The 17,989-nt window shown below is 40.3% G+C and overlaps 1 protein-coding gene across 2 annotated transcripts in view; it reads right to left on the bottom strand.

Annotated features, from left to right (window-relative positions):
* The window catches only part of ADGRF4 (adhesion G protein-coupled receptor F4), a 33,494-nt gene that overhangs the window by 10,698 nt on the left and 4,807 nt on the right, over nt 1–17,989 (bottom strand). The window contains exons 2-9 of one of the 2 annotated variants that reach the window (XM_006765716.2): nt 14,528–14,636; nt 13,355–13,409; nt 9,646–9,797; nt 7,807–8,046; nt 5,677–7,056; nt 3,305–3,346; nt 2,820–2,879; nt 1,777–1,833 (exon numbers count right to left, since the gene is read on the bottom strand). In XM_006765716.2, the coding sequence (XP_006765779.1) occupies nt 1,786–1,833; nt 2,820–2,879; nt 3,305–3,346; nt 5,677–7,056; nt 7,807–8,046; nt 9,646–9,797; nt 13,355–13,409; nt 14,528–14,614 (2,064 nt within the window). In that variant the 5' untranslated portion in view covers nt 14,615–14,636 and the 3' untranslated portion in view covers nt 1,777–1,785. Of the gene's footprint in view, nt 1–1,047; nt 1,834–2,819; nt 2,880–3,304; nt 3,347–5,676; nt 7,057–7,806; nt 8,047–9,645; nt 9,798–13,354; nt 13,410–14,527; nt 14,637–17,989 lie in introns of those variants that run through there. The other variant, XM_015565314.1, reaches the window with a different exon arrangement.

Here is a 17,989-nt window from a genome sequence, read left to right as displayed (position 1 = left end):
TTTTTTTTTTTTTCCAACTTTTGCTACCACCGTTAGCTGGGTGTAAGACTGCAATCATGCTCCTCTTCTCTAGAATGGCTGGACACACGATGCCCAGGAGGAAGGGCCTCCAGCTGAGACAGTCTAATGAACTCCCTAACAGCTCAAACTGGGACCTTAATGGAAAGGTCAACTTTAAAAGATCCTCTGAACTAACTCTCAGTGAATGGCTAATCAATAAATGTGATAATAATATTCTACCATGGAGAAACCCTAGAGCAGGGGTGCGCAAACTTTTTGACTCGAGAGCCACAATGGGTTCTTAAACTGGACTGGAGGGCCGGAACAAAAGCATGGATGGAGTGTTTGTGTGAACTAATATGAATTCAAAGTAAACATCATTACCTAAAAGGGTACGGTCTTTTTTTTTCAATAGTTTTATTCATTTCAAATGGGCCGGATTCGGCCAGTGGGCCGTAGTTTGCCTACGGCTGCCCTAGAGGCTAGAAAATGGGCAGAGGTGGGGAGAGTTAAACTTTGTGAAGTTCTACTAAATCCTCCCTCTTCCCTTTTAAAGTGCTCAGATAAAAACCCAAATGTAAAGATGCTTAATTAAGAATAATATGCCAGTGTTTCCCTCTGGTTTCCCAGCACCCACACATGCCAGTCAATGTGGGTAACAAAGCCTTTCTTACCCTCCCTCCCTCTCTCTGGACACCAGCACATCAGGTTTTTAGAAGCTGTGACAGAGGAAGTCCTTTTAGGGTTCTTTAGTTCCCTAAGATTTGCCTTCGCCTTGCCCCATTGCTGAATATATGGGCCATGACTCAGAACAGAAAGGAATGTAAAAGAGGATGTGCCCTGACCGGTTTGGCTCAGTGGATGGAGCATCGGTCTGCAGACTGAAGGATCCCGGGTTCGATTCTGGTCAGGGGCATGTGCCTTGGTTGCAGGCGCATCCTCAGTGGGGGTTGTACAGGAGGCAGCTGATTGATGTTTCTCTCTCATCGATGTTTCTAGCTCTCTATCCCTCTTCCTTCCTCTCTGTAAAAAAATCAATAAAATATATATATATTTTTTAAAAAAGAGGATGTGCCTGTTGCCAGGTGGTTCTTAAAAACAAAACCTGAGACCCATCAACATCCATGAAGAAAGGTCATAAACTCTCCAAGACGAAACCTTACCAAGATTGATCATTCCTGCCGACATTCCCCTATTACTGCTCAGGCTTTAGCCTGCCATTTTGTAACTTGTTCTTCCTTCATGGATGCCTAGTGTTTGTTTTCCCTTGTGTAGAAATGTCTCATAGGTTGGCTGTGAGTAGACAGCTAGTTTGCTACAACTCCACCCATGCCCCCTTAGGAATGGTTCTGGCCCTAACTTCATTATGGAGATACAGGCTTGTTGCTTTGTGATTTTAATCAACAAAGTCTTCCTTCTGGACAATCGGTCTATTGTAAGGGTCACCACTCACTGCCAAGATGGAATTAGGTGTGTGCGCGCTATGGACAGCAAGGGTGTATCCTGTATCAGTGCAGGTGTGATGGCAGCATCCTCTCATTGAGGACAGAAACAAGTGTGCTTTGACTTGGTTCTGTAGGTTTTAAAGAAGATGTACATATTCTCATTAATGTGCTGGTCAATCAAGACGTTTCTGTTCTCTGAAGGGTACGTCCATCTATTCTCTTCCCACCTCACTCCAGCATCACTGAGTAGGGAAGGGCGTGTTCACAAGAGGCACTGAGTGGTCTGTCACAACTTGCAGGTGAAGTTTCTCCTTGAGTTTTTAATACTCACATCTCATCTTCAACGATGCATTAATTTAGATCCATTGGTTGGGCTTAATGATGCATTCTAAATAGGAACAATAATAACAGTGATATCAATGAGTAATTGCATTGACACAAATGCACACATATTTATATGTATATGTATATGTGTGCCTGCCTAGACATAAACATGCAAAAATGAAGACACGCAGAGAAGGACCTACATGACACAGTATTAAGTTACCATTTTTCACTGAATCTAACTTTGGAAGCTACATCATTATTTTTATGTTCCACCAAGAAAAAAAAAGAAATTGCCAATTAAACTATAACATGCCACTAATTATAATATACATTCCAATTTCAGAAATGTTAAAAGGTGAAGAGAATGTCTATCATAGAATTGGTGAACTATGTTAAAAGTTATACTCAATACTAGCTAACCGTTAATGCTGGTTCCTAATGTGTTCAGAAACTTGTTTGTTTTTAAGGAAGCAGTTCTTGTTGAGAAACTGTTGAATGAATGACTTCTTTCTAATTAATATAGCAATGATAGCAATGGTAGTTGGTATCTTAAAAGACAGATAGCTTGGACAAAAGTCATCTTCAAGAGCTATAAGAACACAGACACATCAATCCAAGGGAGTATGGTTTACTAAAAGAGTCCTGAGCAAGCAGAATGTTAATTTCCATGGTTTGCTGGGTGGCCTTGGGCAAGTCTCAAGTAATCTGAGCCTCGGTTTCCTTACCTATGAAATGAGTAAGCTGACTTATTTCTCATTTCCACCCACTAGCATTTTATAAATTTATGATACTGGGTCCATGTTTTCCCAACTTAGTGGTCCAAATGTCAGGTTGAAATACATCCAATGTGGAAAATTGTCTTGAGTATATTCTGCTTCACTTAAGCTTTAGGAGGATACTGCAATATTTGTTGAGTGAAGAAATGAATGAAGGAAGGTAGGCCTAATGATTTTCTTTGCTGAAAAATCATGAATCCTGACCTATAATATTTTTCTCTGCAGGAGGACACTGACCCTCCAGGATTGAGATCAAAAGGGAGAGGCTTACCTCTGCTACTCTTGTTGGCCCCTTCAGTGAAGACATCTTCATCCTCAAAGCATCTCTTATCTGACGAAGCAATGACAGTGAAGAAATGACAATATCCCCAATGCCCAGTTCATGTCCTGCAACTGGGAGACCAGTCACACTGGCAGAAGCAGCATCAGATGGCTTAGCATAGTGGTTGGCAAATAATAATGCTTAGATAATTGTTAAGGTGTGGTGTAATGAGATTTACTATTAAGATTTAAATTGTAGGTATGGTTTTAATTGTTTTCATCAACTGTACGCACATAGAGCCTCCTGTTGACTTGATGATGTGCTGGGAATGAGAGAATAGAGTTCTTTCCTTTCCTGCTCACAGCTGATGCCCTGAACCCCACCCCCTAACTCACCTCCCCTGAACCATGCTCTCTAATCAAGCCTGCTGCTTCCTCCTGCTTCCCTCAGCCACATGAAAATCATTCACAATGAGTGAAACAAATTCAAATTACCTTGTGATCCATAATGGTTCCAAACAGCAAGATGAAGAACCCCTGTGGCAAAATTCAACAGAAGTATGAGGGAAAGTTTTGCAGGCAACATATCGGCTGTTATGTTACTACCACTCTTTTAGATACCTCCCAGGACTCTTATCAGACATTCAAAACTTCACTTACCACTGATTCAGAGAAAAATGCATTGATGTGTATTTTCTTGAGTGCACCTCAGAGAAAGAGGATCACCTTCATGTCTGTGCATGATGATGATTGACATTTATTAAATGGCTATAGATGTAGGATAGAGTTTTCAACCTTATTAAATCTGTTTACTTTCTTTCCAAATATTAAGTGAGCTGTTCTTACTCATGATGACAGTGAGACATGACATGGGATCTTGCAACTCAAAGTCACAGTAACAGAAGGTATCTTGAGGAGATGAAACTTGTATTCTAGACTATTTTCACACCAAATTCTCTGCGCTGGTGGAAGAAGTGTCTGGATAAAAGAAAAACTACAGAAACCGATAAGGTCAATCTCCTCAAGTTTAAACACTTGGTCACCTATAAAGTCACAATCATTGGAAGCCAATCTTTTTAAATGTTGGGAGTTGATGTCCAAGAAAAATCTGGATCTCGTCATGAGAGTGGAAGGAATCTGGGTTTTTCATGGTGAAGAAACATTGATCAGAAGACTGAAATTGTAAAATGTGAGTCACAAGTGTGTGTCTTAGTATTTTCCTTTCTATCAAGAAAGGAGACAAATAAATGATCTGAACCAAACCACAGAACATTCTGAGGTTTAATTAAGTTGCAAAGTAAAAATAGATGAGGTCATTAGTCACCAGAGTAACTGGTGGAAATCCTCTCTCCTCCAGACTTGGGGAGATATAATGTGAGTGTAAGAAATTTTGATTTCAAAAAACAAGCAAACAAACAACACAACAACAAAACAACACTTAAGTCAAAGGTTTCTCTTTAAAGTAATGCAAGGGAATGAGTGAAATAAATAGTCTCTATAGTTACTAAAGACTTATGAGTAAGATATATAATTCATCTGAGTTGGCATGTCTTTAAAGCTTGCTTTATATTTTAAATGCCAAATTTCTAAATATAGTAGCGATGACATGTTAATAGGAACACTTTGCTGCTTTATTATGCAGTTATTATTTAAATACTAGTCAATTTTTTTTCTTTTTGCTTAAAACAAACAGATAATAAATATGTTAGGCCTTGAGGGTATACAGTCTCTGTTACCACTACCTCAACTTTGCCATTGTAGCTCCAAAACAGCCATGGGCGAAATGTAAATGATTGAGTGTGGCTGTGTTCCAACAATACCATTTACAACAGGCAACAGGCCATAGTTTGCCAACTCCTGATTCAAAACATAATTAAGAACATAAACTAGCAAGATTTTCTGTTACCCATAGGTATGGAAAGCAGCCTAGCTAATGACAGTTTCCCACATGTGTAAGCTTAGCAGCCAAGATGAAGTAAAGCAGCTCTTAGAGGGATCATCGTGCCAATCAAGTATGCTAAGGAATAAAAGACAGTAGAGATCATATTAGATCCATCTTTTTATCTTGCAGGTGGAACGTTGAGAGAAGTGACTTTCCTGGGATCTGGTCACACGTGGCAGGATTTCGTTTTATGAATGGCAACTGTCAATTACATCACAGGGGATAGAGGCGTGGGAACCCCTGACTGGTTAACACTCAAAGAGAATGGCACAATCATGGAAAATGATTCATTTCACTGAGTTCTCAAAATACTTGAGAAAGGATAAAAATTGTGCTTGTTTGGAGGCATGACACATGAGTGTAGCCTCACACACATCCCTGACCTACTAGTCCTCCATAAGTGCAGGTCAACTTCTTCTGCCACGGAAACTTTAGGAGGGATCCAGGTGGATCAGTGAGGAGGGAAGGAAGTAAATTTTCACCCAACCAGCTTGATCAGTTCAATGCAACTTGATAATCAACAGGGTGAGAGATGCCACAACTAAATGTCTCACAGTGGTTCTCAACCTTCTGGCCCTTTAAATACAGTTCCTCATGTTGTGACCCAACCATAAAATTATTTTCATTGCTACTTCATAACTGTAATGTTGCTACTGTTATGAATCATAATCTAAATATCTGATATGCAGGATGGTCTTAGGCGACCCCTGTGAAAGGGTCATTCGAACGCCAAAGGGGTTGTGACCCACAGGTTGAGAACCGCTGCTCTAAGATATGAAGGGAAATGGAAGAAATATTTTGTGTTCTATATTTTTAAAGCATAGCTATTTTTTGTTGGAATAACAAATTATAAAATAATATTTTATAAGTGAACTATTAATTGATAACATTAATTAATAAAGTAAGTCTCCCTCTTGGAACTTACCTGGAAAGCGTTGAGCATGGCAAAGATTATGTGGAATATCAGGAAATTGCCTTTGATGAGAGTGGCGACTCCAAAACCCCAGGTCAGTCCCAGCAGCGGGGTGAGGATGGCAACGTTTTTACTGATCCTCCTAATTATGGCCACATCTTGAGACTTGGAACTGCCGATAAAGGGCCTCTGCGTGTTGACCGCAACAACCAAAACCACAAGAAGATTGACAGCCACAATGACCAAGGCTGGGATGGCAAACGCTAAAAGGGCTTTGGTATTGTCCCAGTTAAGCCAACAGGCATCATGTCTCATGTAGCCTTTCTCTGGCATGGTGATAGCAACTGTGGTGCCCGCGATGATCAGTGGGAACCCATAGCCAATGACAAAGCCAATGGCCATCATGCGGGACTTCATCATCCTATGGAAAACGACCAATATTCCATAGATGATGAGCAGTGCTTTGAAGAGCATCCAGAAAAACAGAGAGAGGTAGAAAAAGTGGCTAAAAAATGTTATTGCAATGCACCAGTTGTGGCCCTGGGCCTTTTTGCTGAAGTTGGAAGATATGATGAACCACACATTAGCAGTCAGGAGCGACACGGCTATGTTCACGATGCACACGTGGCGCATGTATGATATCTCTGTCACAACAACCCGGGACCACACCGTAGCTTCAATGAGCAGGCAAAGAACCAAGCTAAGGATGGAGACACTGAGGCCAACGCAGGTGATGTAGTCCAGGATTTTGTCATCTATAGATATGGGGGACATTAGGATAGAAAAAGACATCACTGCATTGGTGTAGTTACACCGGCATTTCACTCTGTTCTTGATATCCAATGTTTTCTCACACGCCTTCTCATCCCATCTCCTTTTGCTGGAATGCCAGCCAACACACTGAGCCCTCGCACTCCGGGATTTATTGATCTTCTCAAACGTGAGGAAGATTTGCTGTAATCGGTCTGGTAAAATCACCGAAAGAACCAGACCATTTACCGGCCTGGGAAGACTCGCATTTGGCAAGTGGTCTTCTTTGAGAACGGCCCCCAAGGTGGGAAACGCTATGGTGATGGCTTGGGAGGCATTTGCTGGCAGCTTCCACAGCTCATGCTGGGGAATTTCTACCATTCCTAAGATCCCCTCTGCTGTATTGTTCATGTTCCCGGAGAATCTGAAACTTTCCTCCGCGGTGTTGTGGCTGATGTGAAACCCTTTCGTCTGAATGAAGGGCTCGTCCACAATGTTCTCAGATGCACTACGGAGGTGGAGTTGCCGGGCAAAGGAATTCACCGACTGCAGCAAATCTGAGCTGGCCTTCCTGTCAGGAATGAAAGCCCAGTTTGAAATGGCTGCTGTGTCAAGGATGTGGTTGGCCACTTCGCTGTAGCTCTGCAATGGAGAAAAGTGGATATGATACCAAGGATTCACACAGTATTTTGCAAAGTCAGTTTCTAAAATCTGAAATTTCTGATCTTATTTGGCATATTTCTCGTGAAATTTCCTGTTTATTGAATCTCATGCTGATAAGCCTGCAGGGAAGACAAGTAAATGAATGCTAAAAATAAAATGTATCACAGATAAAGTTTATCTGCTTTTTTATGTGCCCAGGGCAGCATTTCCCAGGAGACTGGGGATAGATTCTATAATAATTTAAGTTTGAGAAATACCATATTCCTATCTCCCTCACTCTTATAAAGGGTGCCAAAGTTCATTCACACATTAAAAGGTCTAAAGAAGGAAACCTGCTTAACTTGAATTCAGAGACCTTACACCTGCTGCATCTCCCTGTTAGAAATGGAAGCTCCGTTAACATTTCTCAGAACAATTATGTTCTCCAGAAATAATTGGAAACGTTGGAAACGCTAGAGTAGACACGATCTTGCTCACTGCCATCACTATGTAATATTTTTTTTCTGCAAATATTAATCCTATACCACAAACATATGTAAAAAATGTCTAACGTTTTGACAACTTCCCTAAACCCGAATGAATCAATGTGAAACACGGAAGTGAAATTTCTGTTATTGTTATATTTGCTGTGGTGGTTAGTTTTTCCCCTGCAAAATATATTTTGAAACTGTTATTAAAGGGCAAGCTTTGCGGGGAGATAATGGTCGGTTTCTAACAAAGAATACCCACCTTCATTTTCTCTTGGGTAACATTATCAGACAAGTCTGTAGAGATGTTTTTTAGCAACTCCACAATAAAAGCGATGTTTCCAGACGTGGCTTCTGCGGATTTCACCACGTCGACGATGCAGGCGTAGTCCCGCGGGCAGCTCCTGCGGATTCCCTGCGCCACGCTCTCCCTGGGCTCTGGAGCGCGAAAGTCAAGTATGGAAGGCGCTGCCACCGAAAGGCGTGATGCACTGTTTAAGTCCTGTGTTGTTGTTGTTTTTTTTTAAAAAAAATGTTTTAGTAAAAATAAATAACCTAACACGTATCAGAATAAATGAGATAAAGGCACAAAGGATCAACATGAAGAAAATAGATGAGAAGCAAGGGGTCCTAAGAGAGGTTAAGGTGGGGTCTCACACAGGCAAGGGATTGTATCAAAGTCCCCGCAGAGATCTCTTTTCCTGTTGGAATTTGCTTTTGAGGACCGAGACTTTAACTCAGGACGGAAACAGTTTTCCCCAGAGATGTGGAGAGATTCTAGAAAACATTGGTCTAGTAATTATTATGTTTTTAAGAGGTGCCACATTAAGAGGAATTTTGAGGATAGTGTTGGAGATTGGCCAGTCAAACACGGAACACAGTGGAACTGCAGTTTCAAAAAGCTGAGTTCACTCATTAGAATAAATTATTTGCTTATTTTCTCATATGTTTCCCCAGAGTCTCCCAGAATGTGACTTTGGATAAGCCAAAGCAATAATATACTTCATTTAATTCCCTTTGGAATGCCACTAGGGTTGCAAGGACCCTACCTATGCTAAGTGACAGAGCCTCCATGGCCCTTACAGAGTCACTGTTGAAGTTTTACAAAAGGCAGAGATCCTTGTGCTTCTACGGGATTAGAGAGAAGGTAGGTGTACATGGTGCATAAGTGAAAGAACATAAAACAGGATATTTTCATTCTAACTCAGATTTTTTAAAATATATTTTATTGATTTTTTACAGAGAAGAAGGGAGAGGAATAGAGAGTTAGAAACATCATTGAGAGAGATCGACCAGCTGCCTCCTGCACGCCCCCCAGGGGTGATGTGCCCACAACCAAGGTACATGCCCTTGACCCGAATTGAACCTTGGACCCTTAAGTCCGCAGGCCGATGCTCTATCCACTGAGCCAAACCTTTTTGACTAACTCAGATTTTGTTTTGTTTTCACTGCATTGCTATTCCCTTTGGGTCACTCATTTATCCTTTCTTTTGGTCAAGTGATTGAAAGTATTAGAAAAAAAATGAAAATGAATTTGTTTCTAGACACATTTAGTTGATTAATTAGGTAGCCCAGAGACAAGCAAATTCACCTTTAGAGCTAAAACTTTACCCCGACTAGCATGGCTCAGTGGTTGAGTATCAACCTATAAACTAGGGGCTCAGGTTTTGATTCCGGGTCAGGTCACAAGTCTGGTTGTGGACTCCATCCCCAGTGGGGAGGAGGAGGGGCATGCAGGAGGCAGTCAATCAATGATTCTCTTTCCTCATTGATGTTTCTATCTCTCTCTCCCTCTCCTTTCCTCTCTGAAATCAATAAAAATATTTAAAAAATAAAGCTAAAACGTTATCCTCCAAGCATTTACTATTACATAAATGAGTTTCAGATCTGTTTTTAAGAAAGGATTCTGAAAGGGAGAGAGAGTGGAGAGTGAGGAGAGAACTTGAGTTTGGGTAAGGAAGAAGAAGAGACAAATTTAACCTGTTCTATAGATTTTCCTGAGTCCAAACCTGAGACTTATACTCAATAGAACATGTTAAAAATGCCTCTACCACTTCCTGAGGGATTGGCTCCTGTTGCTAATAATATGCAAATGCGTCACCTGGAAGAGCATTTCCACAGAAAGGCTTGTACATGTTTCAGTTGATTTTTGCCACTTGTTTTGATTACATGTAAATCCTATTTCTCCACGAAAGTGCTCAGCACAGGGCTGGCTGCAGTTGGATGAAGTGATGCAAGGACCATGACATTTCTCTGAAAAAGAAAAGAGAGAGAGAGATCTAATTAGCAGTCCCACACTTCGATGGGGGCATCAAACTCATACTGGGGATTTTTAAAAATATATTGTATTGATTTTTTACAGAGAGGAAGGGAGAGGGATAGAGAGTTAGAAACATCGATGAGAGAGAGAGAGACATCGATCAGCTGCCTCCTGCACATTCCCTACTGGGGATGTGCCCGCAACCAAGGTACATGCCCCTGACCGGAATCGAACCCGGGACCCCTGAGTCTGCAGGCCGACGCTCTATCCACTGAGCCACACCGGTGAGGGCTCATACTGGGGATTTGATGTTGCTTCCAAAGGAGGTGATATTGACCTGGGTCCTTAGCAACAAGACAGACCTGCCAGGCAGGTTGTGAAGCTGATGTCTAGGCAGTGGGTGGAAAGGAGGAATCACAGGTCTTTCAGAAAGCCTAGCTCAGAGCATCTGAGGGGAGAGGGCCAGAGATGAGGAAGGGGAGAGAAGCAGTGGTTAAGTCCTGAAGGACCTTGAATGCTGTGCTAATATGGGCATTACCAGAAAACAAGATTAAATTTGTTTTTGAAAAAAAATTAAAAGTAGCATAGAGCAGGAATCTCACACTTTTCTGTAAAGGATCATATAAATGTCAAATAAAACACAGGATGCTCACATAAATGTTAATTTTATTTTCAGATACAGTCGATTCTCATTATTTGCAGTAGTTATTTCCTATGAAGTCGCTGCCATAAACACTGAATCAGCAAATACTGAGCCATCGTTCCTAGGGGAATAGAAGGTTTCTAGGAGCTTCTGCTCACAAAGTGTTCAACAGATCAGTATCAATCTATGTTTGTTTTATGTGTGTTTTTATTTAAAGTCACCTTATATAACCAATAGTTGATTTATTGATTTTGAACTCATGGACAATAGTGCTATAACTCATGATAGCATATAAACAAAGGTTATCGAACACAGGCGTTTTCTCCAGAAGGTACATCACAGCTTGGTTAGGAACACTAGACAGCACTTCACCCTATACTCGGGGGCCATATTAAACAGCAAGATTGCCAACAAAAAAGCAAAATACCTGGCACGACATAGGCCACCCAAAGAACACTGTGTGTGGTAAGAGAGCTGGAACAAGAAGGCAGAGAACCACTAGTTCAACCTCAGCTGGGAACATGCACCCAGCCAACTCAATTTTTTTGCTGTTCTGTGAATGATGGAGAAAGAACTGTGAGTGTTGATTTTTGAGATTAAAAATACCTTTCAAAAGAGTAGGGTAATTTGCAAATACACAATCCACAAATAATGAGGACCGACTGAAGATGTTCAGATAAACAATGAATAATGTTTTAGGGTATATATGGTCCATGCATTCTTATTCATTGTTTTTCTGAAATTTAAATTTAACCAGGAATCTTATATTTTTATTTGCTAAATATCACTATACTCATCACAGAGTAAATAGTTTCAACACTGTGGGCTATACAGTCTCTGTGACAACTACTCAACTCTGCCTTTGTAGCATGAAAGCAGTCAAAGGTAATATGTAAGTGAATGGGCATGGCTGGGTTCCAATAAAACTTTATTTACAAAACCTGGTGGCAGACTTATTTTGGCCCGTGGGTAGAGTGAATTGACTTGAGGCAGAGAGCCCAGAAATGAAGCTGTTGAAGTATTCCTAGGAGAGTGGCAGGGAAATGGAGAGAAGTAAATGAGGCTGAGAGCTATTAGGGTGTTGACATCAATATGACGTGGTGATTTGGCTGTGAGGTAAGAATACACCCACATTTATGTCTTGGATAGCTCTATGGATGACTCCATTCACAGAGAAAGGAAACAAGTGGGTTTACCCAGTGTATCAATTTGGCAGTTATTTAAACTGAGTGCCTCTCAGTTTATATAATTTGGAGATGATACCATGGTGTTGTTACAAACACTAAATGAGAGACAGCATCTTGTGCAGCACTTCGACTATAAATGCTCAATAAAGTATCTCCAATTTTCTCCTCTTTCCTTTTTCAATTCCATATCTAAGTAGAGATTTATCTGCCACCAAAAATATTTGTCATGAATGTGCAGAATCCAGTTTATTCCTATGATTTGGGTGAGAATCACAAGATTTCACTATTTTATGACTAATAAATACTTACATAGTTTGTCTTTCTCTTCTCAAGAGTGACCAGTCTCACCAATACAATATCTATCTGACACCACTTCAACATACCTCTCAGGACCAAAGCATTACGTACATTGAAGCAATACAAAAATATCTTTAGATGAAGACATGAATGAATAATGTCCTTTCCCCTCTTCTGCCTCTTGTTAGCTTGTTATTTCAAATGGATTTTCCTTGTGGGTTTTTAAATGAACACTTATCTACTATTCTAGAATCTGTGAATATTTGCCAACTTTCTTCATTGACTATGCCATGGATAATGGTATAATTGTAAGAAAATCTATCACTATTGGTAAACATTGAGCACTTATTAGATATTTTTATATATTTTTTTCTATTTGTACAGATGAGATCATTTGTATACTTATCTGTCCATCATGTTTAGGAGCATCTATTATTTATGTAGCCACTTTGGAAAATCTAGAAAAGTAAACATCAACCACATTTCCCAGGCTCTGTGGTACTACTGGGTCACACTAATGGTGCAGGCTATATTTTCCAGGCTCTTGTCTCTATTGTTCAGGCAGCACTCCCAGCACCACCACCAACCCCTGATCATTCTCACGCAATTTGCATCTAGTTTTCAGGGGACGGTCAACATGTCCTTATAAACTAGGCTGTAAGCTACAGTGACATTGAAGCATGTTCCATATTCTTCCACCCCAGCTTTGCACCCTTTCCTCCCTCACCACTGTTGACCATTCCTGAGATGTTTCTTGAAAATTTCATCAAGTATGTGTGGCTAGTGCTCACTGCTACCAGGACTCCAATGACACTTTTACCATTTGCAACAGCACAGCATGGATGGAACTGGAAAGCATTATGTTAAGTGAAATAAGCCAGTTGGAGAAAGATAAGTATCACATGATCTCACTCATATGTGGGATATAATGACCAACATAATTTGATGAACAAGAATAGATCCAGAGACAAATGGCAGGGGAGGGGGTTGGGGTTAGAGAGCAACCAAAAGACTTGTATGCATGCATATTAGCATAACCAATGGACATAGACACTGGAAAGTGGGGGCTTGCCTGGGGTGGGAATGGCTGGGGGGAGGGGTCAATTGGGAAAAAAGAAGACATATGTAAAACTTTAGACAATAAAAAATAAATAAAATAAAAAAGAACAGGAGGGAAGAGGACAGAGGAAAGAATCCGTGAATTCAAAAGTAGATATTACCTAATCTGAACAATATAGAGAAAATAGACTTTAAAAAAAGAAGAATGAACAAAACCTCTGGGAATTGTGGGACTATAACAAAAGATCTGATAGTCATTATTCATTGGAGTCCTGGAGATTTTTATATTTTATTGGAAGACTTGTGGTCTGGGACATGCTTGCCATATCTTCAAATGGAAGAAGACTCTTCTGTAGCCACATACCTTGTATCCTTCCAGTCTTGGGTTTCTCTTCAGGATGTTGATGTTTATCTCCATCCTGTAAAACACAAATTCCCAAAGGTCCTCTTTACTGTGGAATTCTCCTCTCTCATCTCAACTTAGAGGCTCCATGTGGATGTGAAGAGAAAATGTGTTCAGGACTAGGAAGAAAAATGCAGCGGGTTCATGTGCTGATACCACAGGAACTTGCTGAAGGAAACATGGATGTGAGCGTGGACAGAGAACACACTGCCTTCCAAGAAGGACTAGAACCTTGTCGCTGGTCACCTGGGCTCTGACGGACAGGTTAGTGGATTACGTCCATCTTTTGGAAAGTCTAAGTGTTCAGAGAGACCACGCAGAGGACAATTCCAGCACTAAGCTGTTCTCTGCCTATCTTAACTGTAACTGTGAAATGCAGCTTATGTACTCCAGCATATATTGAGAAAAAGAGAAATGAACTGATACTAGAAGTAAGCATTTGGTTGTACTAATGGAATCACAAATTCTTTTATAGCTATAAAGAACTATCAAGTTTATCTAAAAGAAAAAAAAACCATACCCTTCATATTATAGATAAGTAAATTAAAACTCAGAAAAGTGAAGCAACTTGTGTAACTAACAAGAATCAAACAAAGTTAAGGTCTGAATCCAAATCTGTCACCTAACTGCCAGGATAGTGCAGTCATGTCCTACCTAATGATGCTTTGGTCAATGACAGACCATGTGTACGACCATGGTGAGACACCATGTAGCCTAGGTGTGTAATACACTATACCGTGTAGGTTTGTGTAAGTGCACTGTATGGTGTTCACACAATGACCTAAATCACCTCATCATGCATTTCTCAGAACATATCCCTGTCATTAAGAAGATCATGACTGTACTTCCTCCTTTCAATTGCTGCCTCTCTATATTCTCTGTGGTTTCAAAGTGATTTTTCTACTCTGTTGTTGTACCCTGCTACACCTTGCAACTATACTGTTGCAAGTCCCAGCCATCTCTCAAATTTTCTTTCTTCCTGTCTCTGGAAAACTACTATTGACAAGAGTAAAATGGCAGCCATTTGAAAATGTCTTTAACATGACATGTTGTTTGTCATAAAACTAGCCATCTAGACGAACTGCCAGTTTTCTCAAGGGGCTTTTGGACCTATAGAGAGAACATTCTACTTACTTTTATGTGGATCTTGGTTCTATACTGAGAACATTCTGTGGTCAGAAATAACATTAAACAGCAGATCATGGTTGACTGGGACTTCATTTTCACACATTGGGATCTTCACCTGCAATAGAGAAAGAAGGTGCAGCCGGCTGAAAGTGATAACTAGCACAATACTTCACAGAAAAACCAACCAGTGAGTGACTCCATTGGGTACTTGAGATATTTATACCAAACAACCTACCTCAGGAAAAAGCAGACTGTCTGTTAACTATTGACTTGTCTACAAACAGTAGCAAGAATGATGGAAGTACCAGGAAAACTATATGTTCACCAAAGCAGCATTTCTTATTTAATCCACAACTTTCTTTAATAATAAAATGTTCAAGAACTTTTATTTGCTAATCACTGTTCTAAGTACTTTCGCTGCAATAAACTCATGTAATCATGTGGTACAAGATATTATTACTGGTTTCATGTTATCAATGGAGAAATTAAGGCACAATGACTTGAGCAACTATGAGCCAAAGTCACTCAGATGAAAGATGGTGGAGCCAAGAGTTCAACCAGGTGGTTTGGGTGGAGAAGAATTGTTACTCTCTTTATTCTTAAAGGGTGTCCAGTGGGGAACAAAGAAAAGTCAAACCGATGGTGGGAAGAGAGATTATCTATATATTCTACCTAGTGAACAAGGTTTGGCAGATACCCAGCCTTCAGGAAAGAAGAGTCCCTGTATGGTCAAATGGAGATGAATTTACTTTGATCTCTCTAGGCCATCTGTGGCCAGGCAGCAGATGAAATCACTGATCTGCAGTCAAATTTTTCCTGGGTGGAGTCAAAACTGAGATGTGTTTTCATGACTCTAGTGAGCCTTCAAGTGAGATGATGAGACACGGTCACTTATAGGGAAGTTTCCAAATTGTCTTTGAGTTTAAAATCATCTTTGAGTTTCTAACCATTGAACAGGGGAAAGTATTTTGATTTATACCAATGTCTTGTACAGCCAGTCTGGGCAGAGGAAAGTGAACATGGCAGAATGACTGGCAAAGTGTGGTAATAGATCTATATGGGTGTTGGGATATGTGTGCAGAATTCTTGATCTTATAGTGTAGGTGGAAAGAAGTTCTCATTTATATAGTGCTCATTGGTGGATGAGCACACTAAGCAATTTGCAATGTAAATATTATTTAGATGAATTTTTAACTGATGATCACAAAAAGAAGTACCTGAAGAACCAGTATAGGTTGGCTTAAATGTACCCATCTGTTTCACCTGTATACCTGTAGGTTGCACAAATTTTTAATATGACACAATAAGAAACAGATCTTATATTGTGACTCAGTGTATACAGACAAATATGTGTATATGTATATATGGGTATCCATATATAACTGAAAAAATAGATTTATTTCATTATCCAGTTGAAAATTGTTCACTTTTCTCATTAAAGTGGTCATTTTGATCCTTTCTCTTTGCTATTCTTTACAATGATGTTGAAATTTCCTTGCCTGGGTACATGTATCAGGGAGAAAAGATACCTATATCCAGGAGCACATAAAAGGACTGATGCTGAAGATAAACGCAATTCTCTTCTATCTGGAGATGATGGTTTGAAATGCAGTTAAATGGAGGAAGGGGAGCCAACAGCAGGCATTTATAAGCAATAGAGCTTTCTATCTAAGGCTGCAGAGGAGGGCCACTTTTACTCTAAGTTTTCAGCATAGGAACTTTGCATAAGCTAATCTTGCTAGAAAGAAGTCAGGCATTTGCCCTAGCCAGTTTGGCTCACCAGATAGAGAGTCGGCCTGGAGACTGAAGGGTCCCACGTTCGATTCCGGTCAAGGGCATGTACCTTGGTTGCGGGCACATCCCCAGTAGCGGGTGTGCAGGAGGCAGCTGATTGATGCTTCTCTCTCATCGATGTTTCTAACTCTCTTTCCTTCTCCCTTCCTCTCTGTAAAAAATCAATAAAATATATTTTAAAAAAAGAAGTCAGGCATTTGGCTTAAGATGTGATGGGATGTTGTGTGAATTAGGGAGTCCAAAAATGTTTCCTCAAGCAGTGCTAGGGCCTCCAGGTGTGCAAATCCTGAAAGGATTCAAGTAAAGGGGTCAATGGTCATGGCATTTTATGTAGATCATTATACTCTTTGTAGAACATTAGGAAATAATAATACATTTTATATATTCACATAAACTAAAAACGTATGCGGGAAGCCACCGCTTTCTCAGTACTATCATAAGAGTGCACCAAAGAATGCAGAAGGCCGATGGACCTTGGACTTAGCAGGGCTGTGTTGAGATAGCGGTGGCTGGAAGCAATTTCCTGACCTAATAGCCTCAAAGTAAATGTTTACTGGACCTTACTGATCTTTACTGATCTTCATTGACCTTAGAGACGGTCTGTCTGCTACCTGTTTCTCGTGCTTTACTGAGAGCAAGATGTGTATCTAAAACTGAATAAAAAGCATATAAGGCCAGGTTCCAGTGTGCCTCTCCAAGAAAGAAGTCTCCACCTGGCCCCCCATGCCTTCTAAATTCATATTTCTTGTATAGTATTTTCATTTGTGCATCGACCCCTTCTTCAGATCCTGAACTCCCGCTGCAAAAGGTTGTGGCAACGTATACTAGCAGAAATATACCAGGTATATGCAAAATAAATCATAAGCATGACCATAAGAAACACGAACTTTGAACTGAGCACATTTGGCTATTTGGGGGTTTCAGTTAATGAACTTGCTACTTGCTCATTCATGTTGCTATAGTCTACAGTAGGTAACCCACATACCATTTGTTATGATAATTACATGGTAAATTTCCTTCAGTTATTATAAATGTGTGTGGGAGGGGTGGAAAATGTTTATGATGTTACCCAAGAGGCGTTATAACATTCTTATTTTTGCCCAGTTTAATTGGCAAGCATGGGCCGATGGGTAGATGTTTTCAAGTTAGGCCCCATTGGGTTATTTCTTTTCCTACCAGAGAGAGTTGAATGGGCACCCTCCCATCAGAATCCAATAATGACTGAGGTCAAAAGCCAGAGTGCTCTGCAGAGCAGACAGCAAGCAGAGCGTAGGGTTCTGAGGATGGAAACGTTTTAAAAATTAAAAAGAAGCCAGCATAATCCAAAATCAGAGGTGGATATTTTATAGAACAGAATGGAGGAAGCACATGTTCTTAGATTTATCGCTGATAAAAAATTATCAGTTCAAGTGAACTTTGAGTTTTGCCTAAGTCCCAACTGAAAACTATCTGCAGACACAAATAAGGTACCTCTCCAATACCTAGGAAAGTGCCTACATGTAGTACATTATCTCTTGAAATAATGAGGGAAAGAAAAGAACAAGGACACAGAATCTAAATATGTTCAATTAACTGTGACAAGAGGAGTGTGGATTGTCCAGAAGATATCAGCAAAACATGGGCAATGCCATCAGAAGACGCGTTCAGAGGTGAACCTCACTGAGGCAAACTCTC

The sequence above is a fragment of the Myotis davidii genome, unplaced genomic scaffold, assembly GCF_000327345.1.
Source record: "Myotis davidii unplaced genomic scaffold, ASM32734v1 scaffold240, whole genome shotgun sequence".
In the NCBI taxonomy this organism is placed as follows: Eukaryota; Metazoa; Chordata; class Mammalia; order Chiroptera; family Vespertilionidae; genus Myotis; species Myotis davidii.
This window is presented reverse-complemented; position numbering and strand designations above follow the sequence as displayed.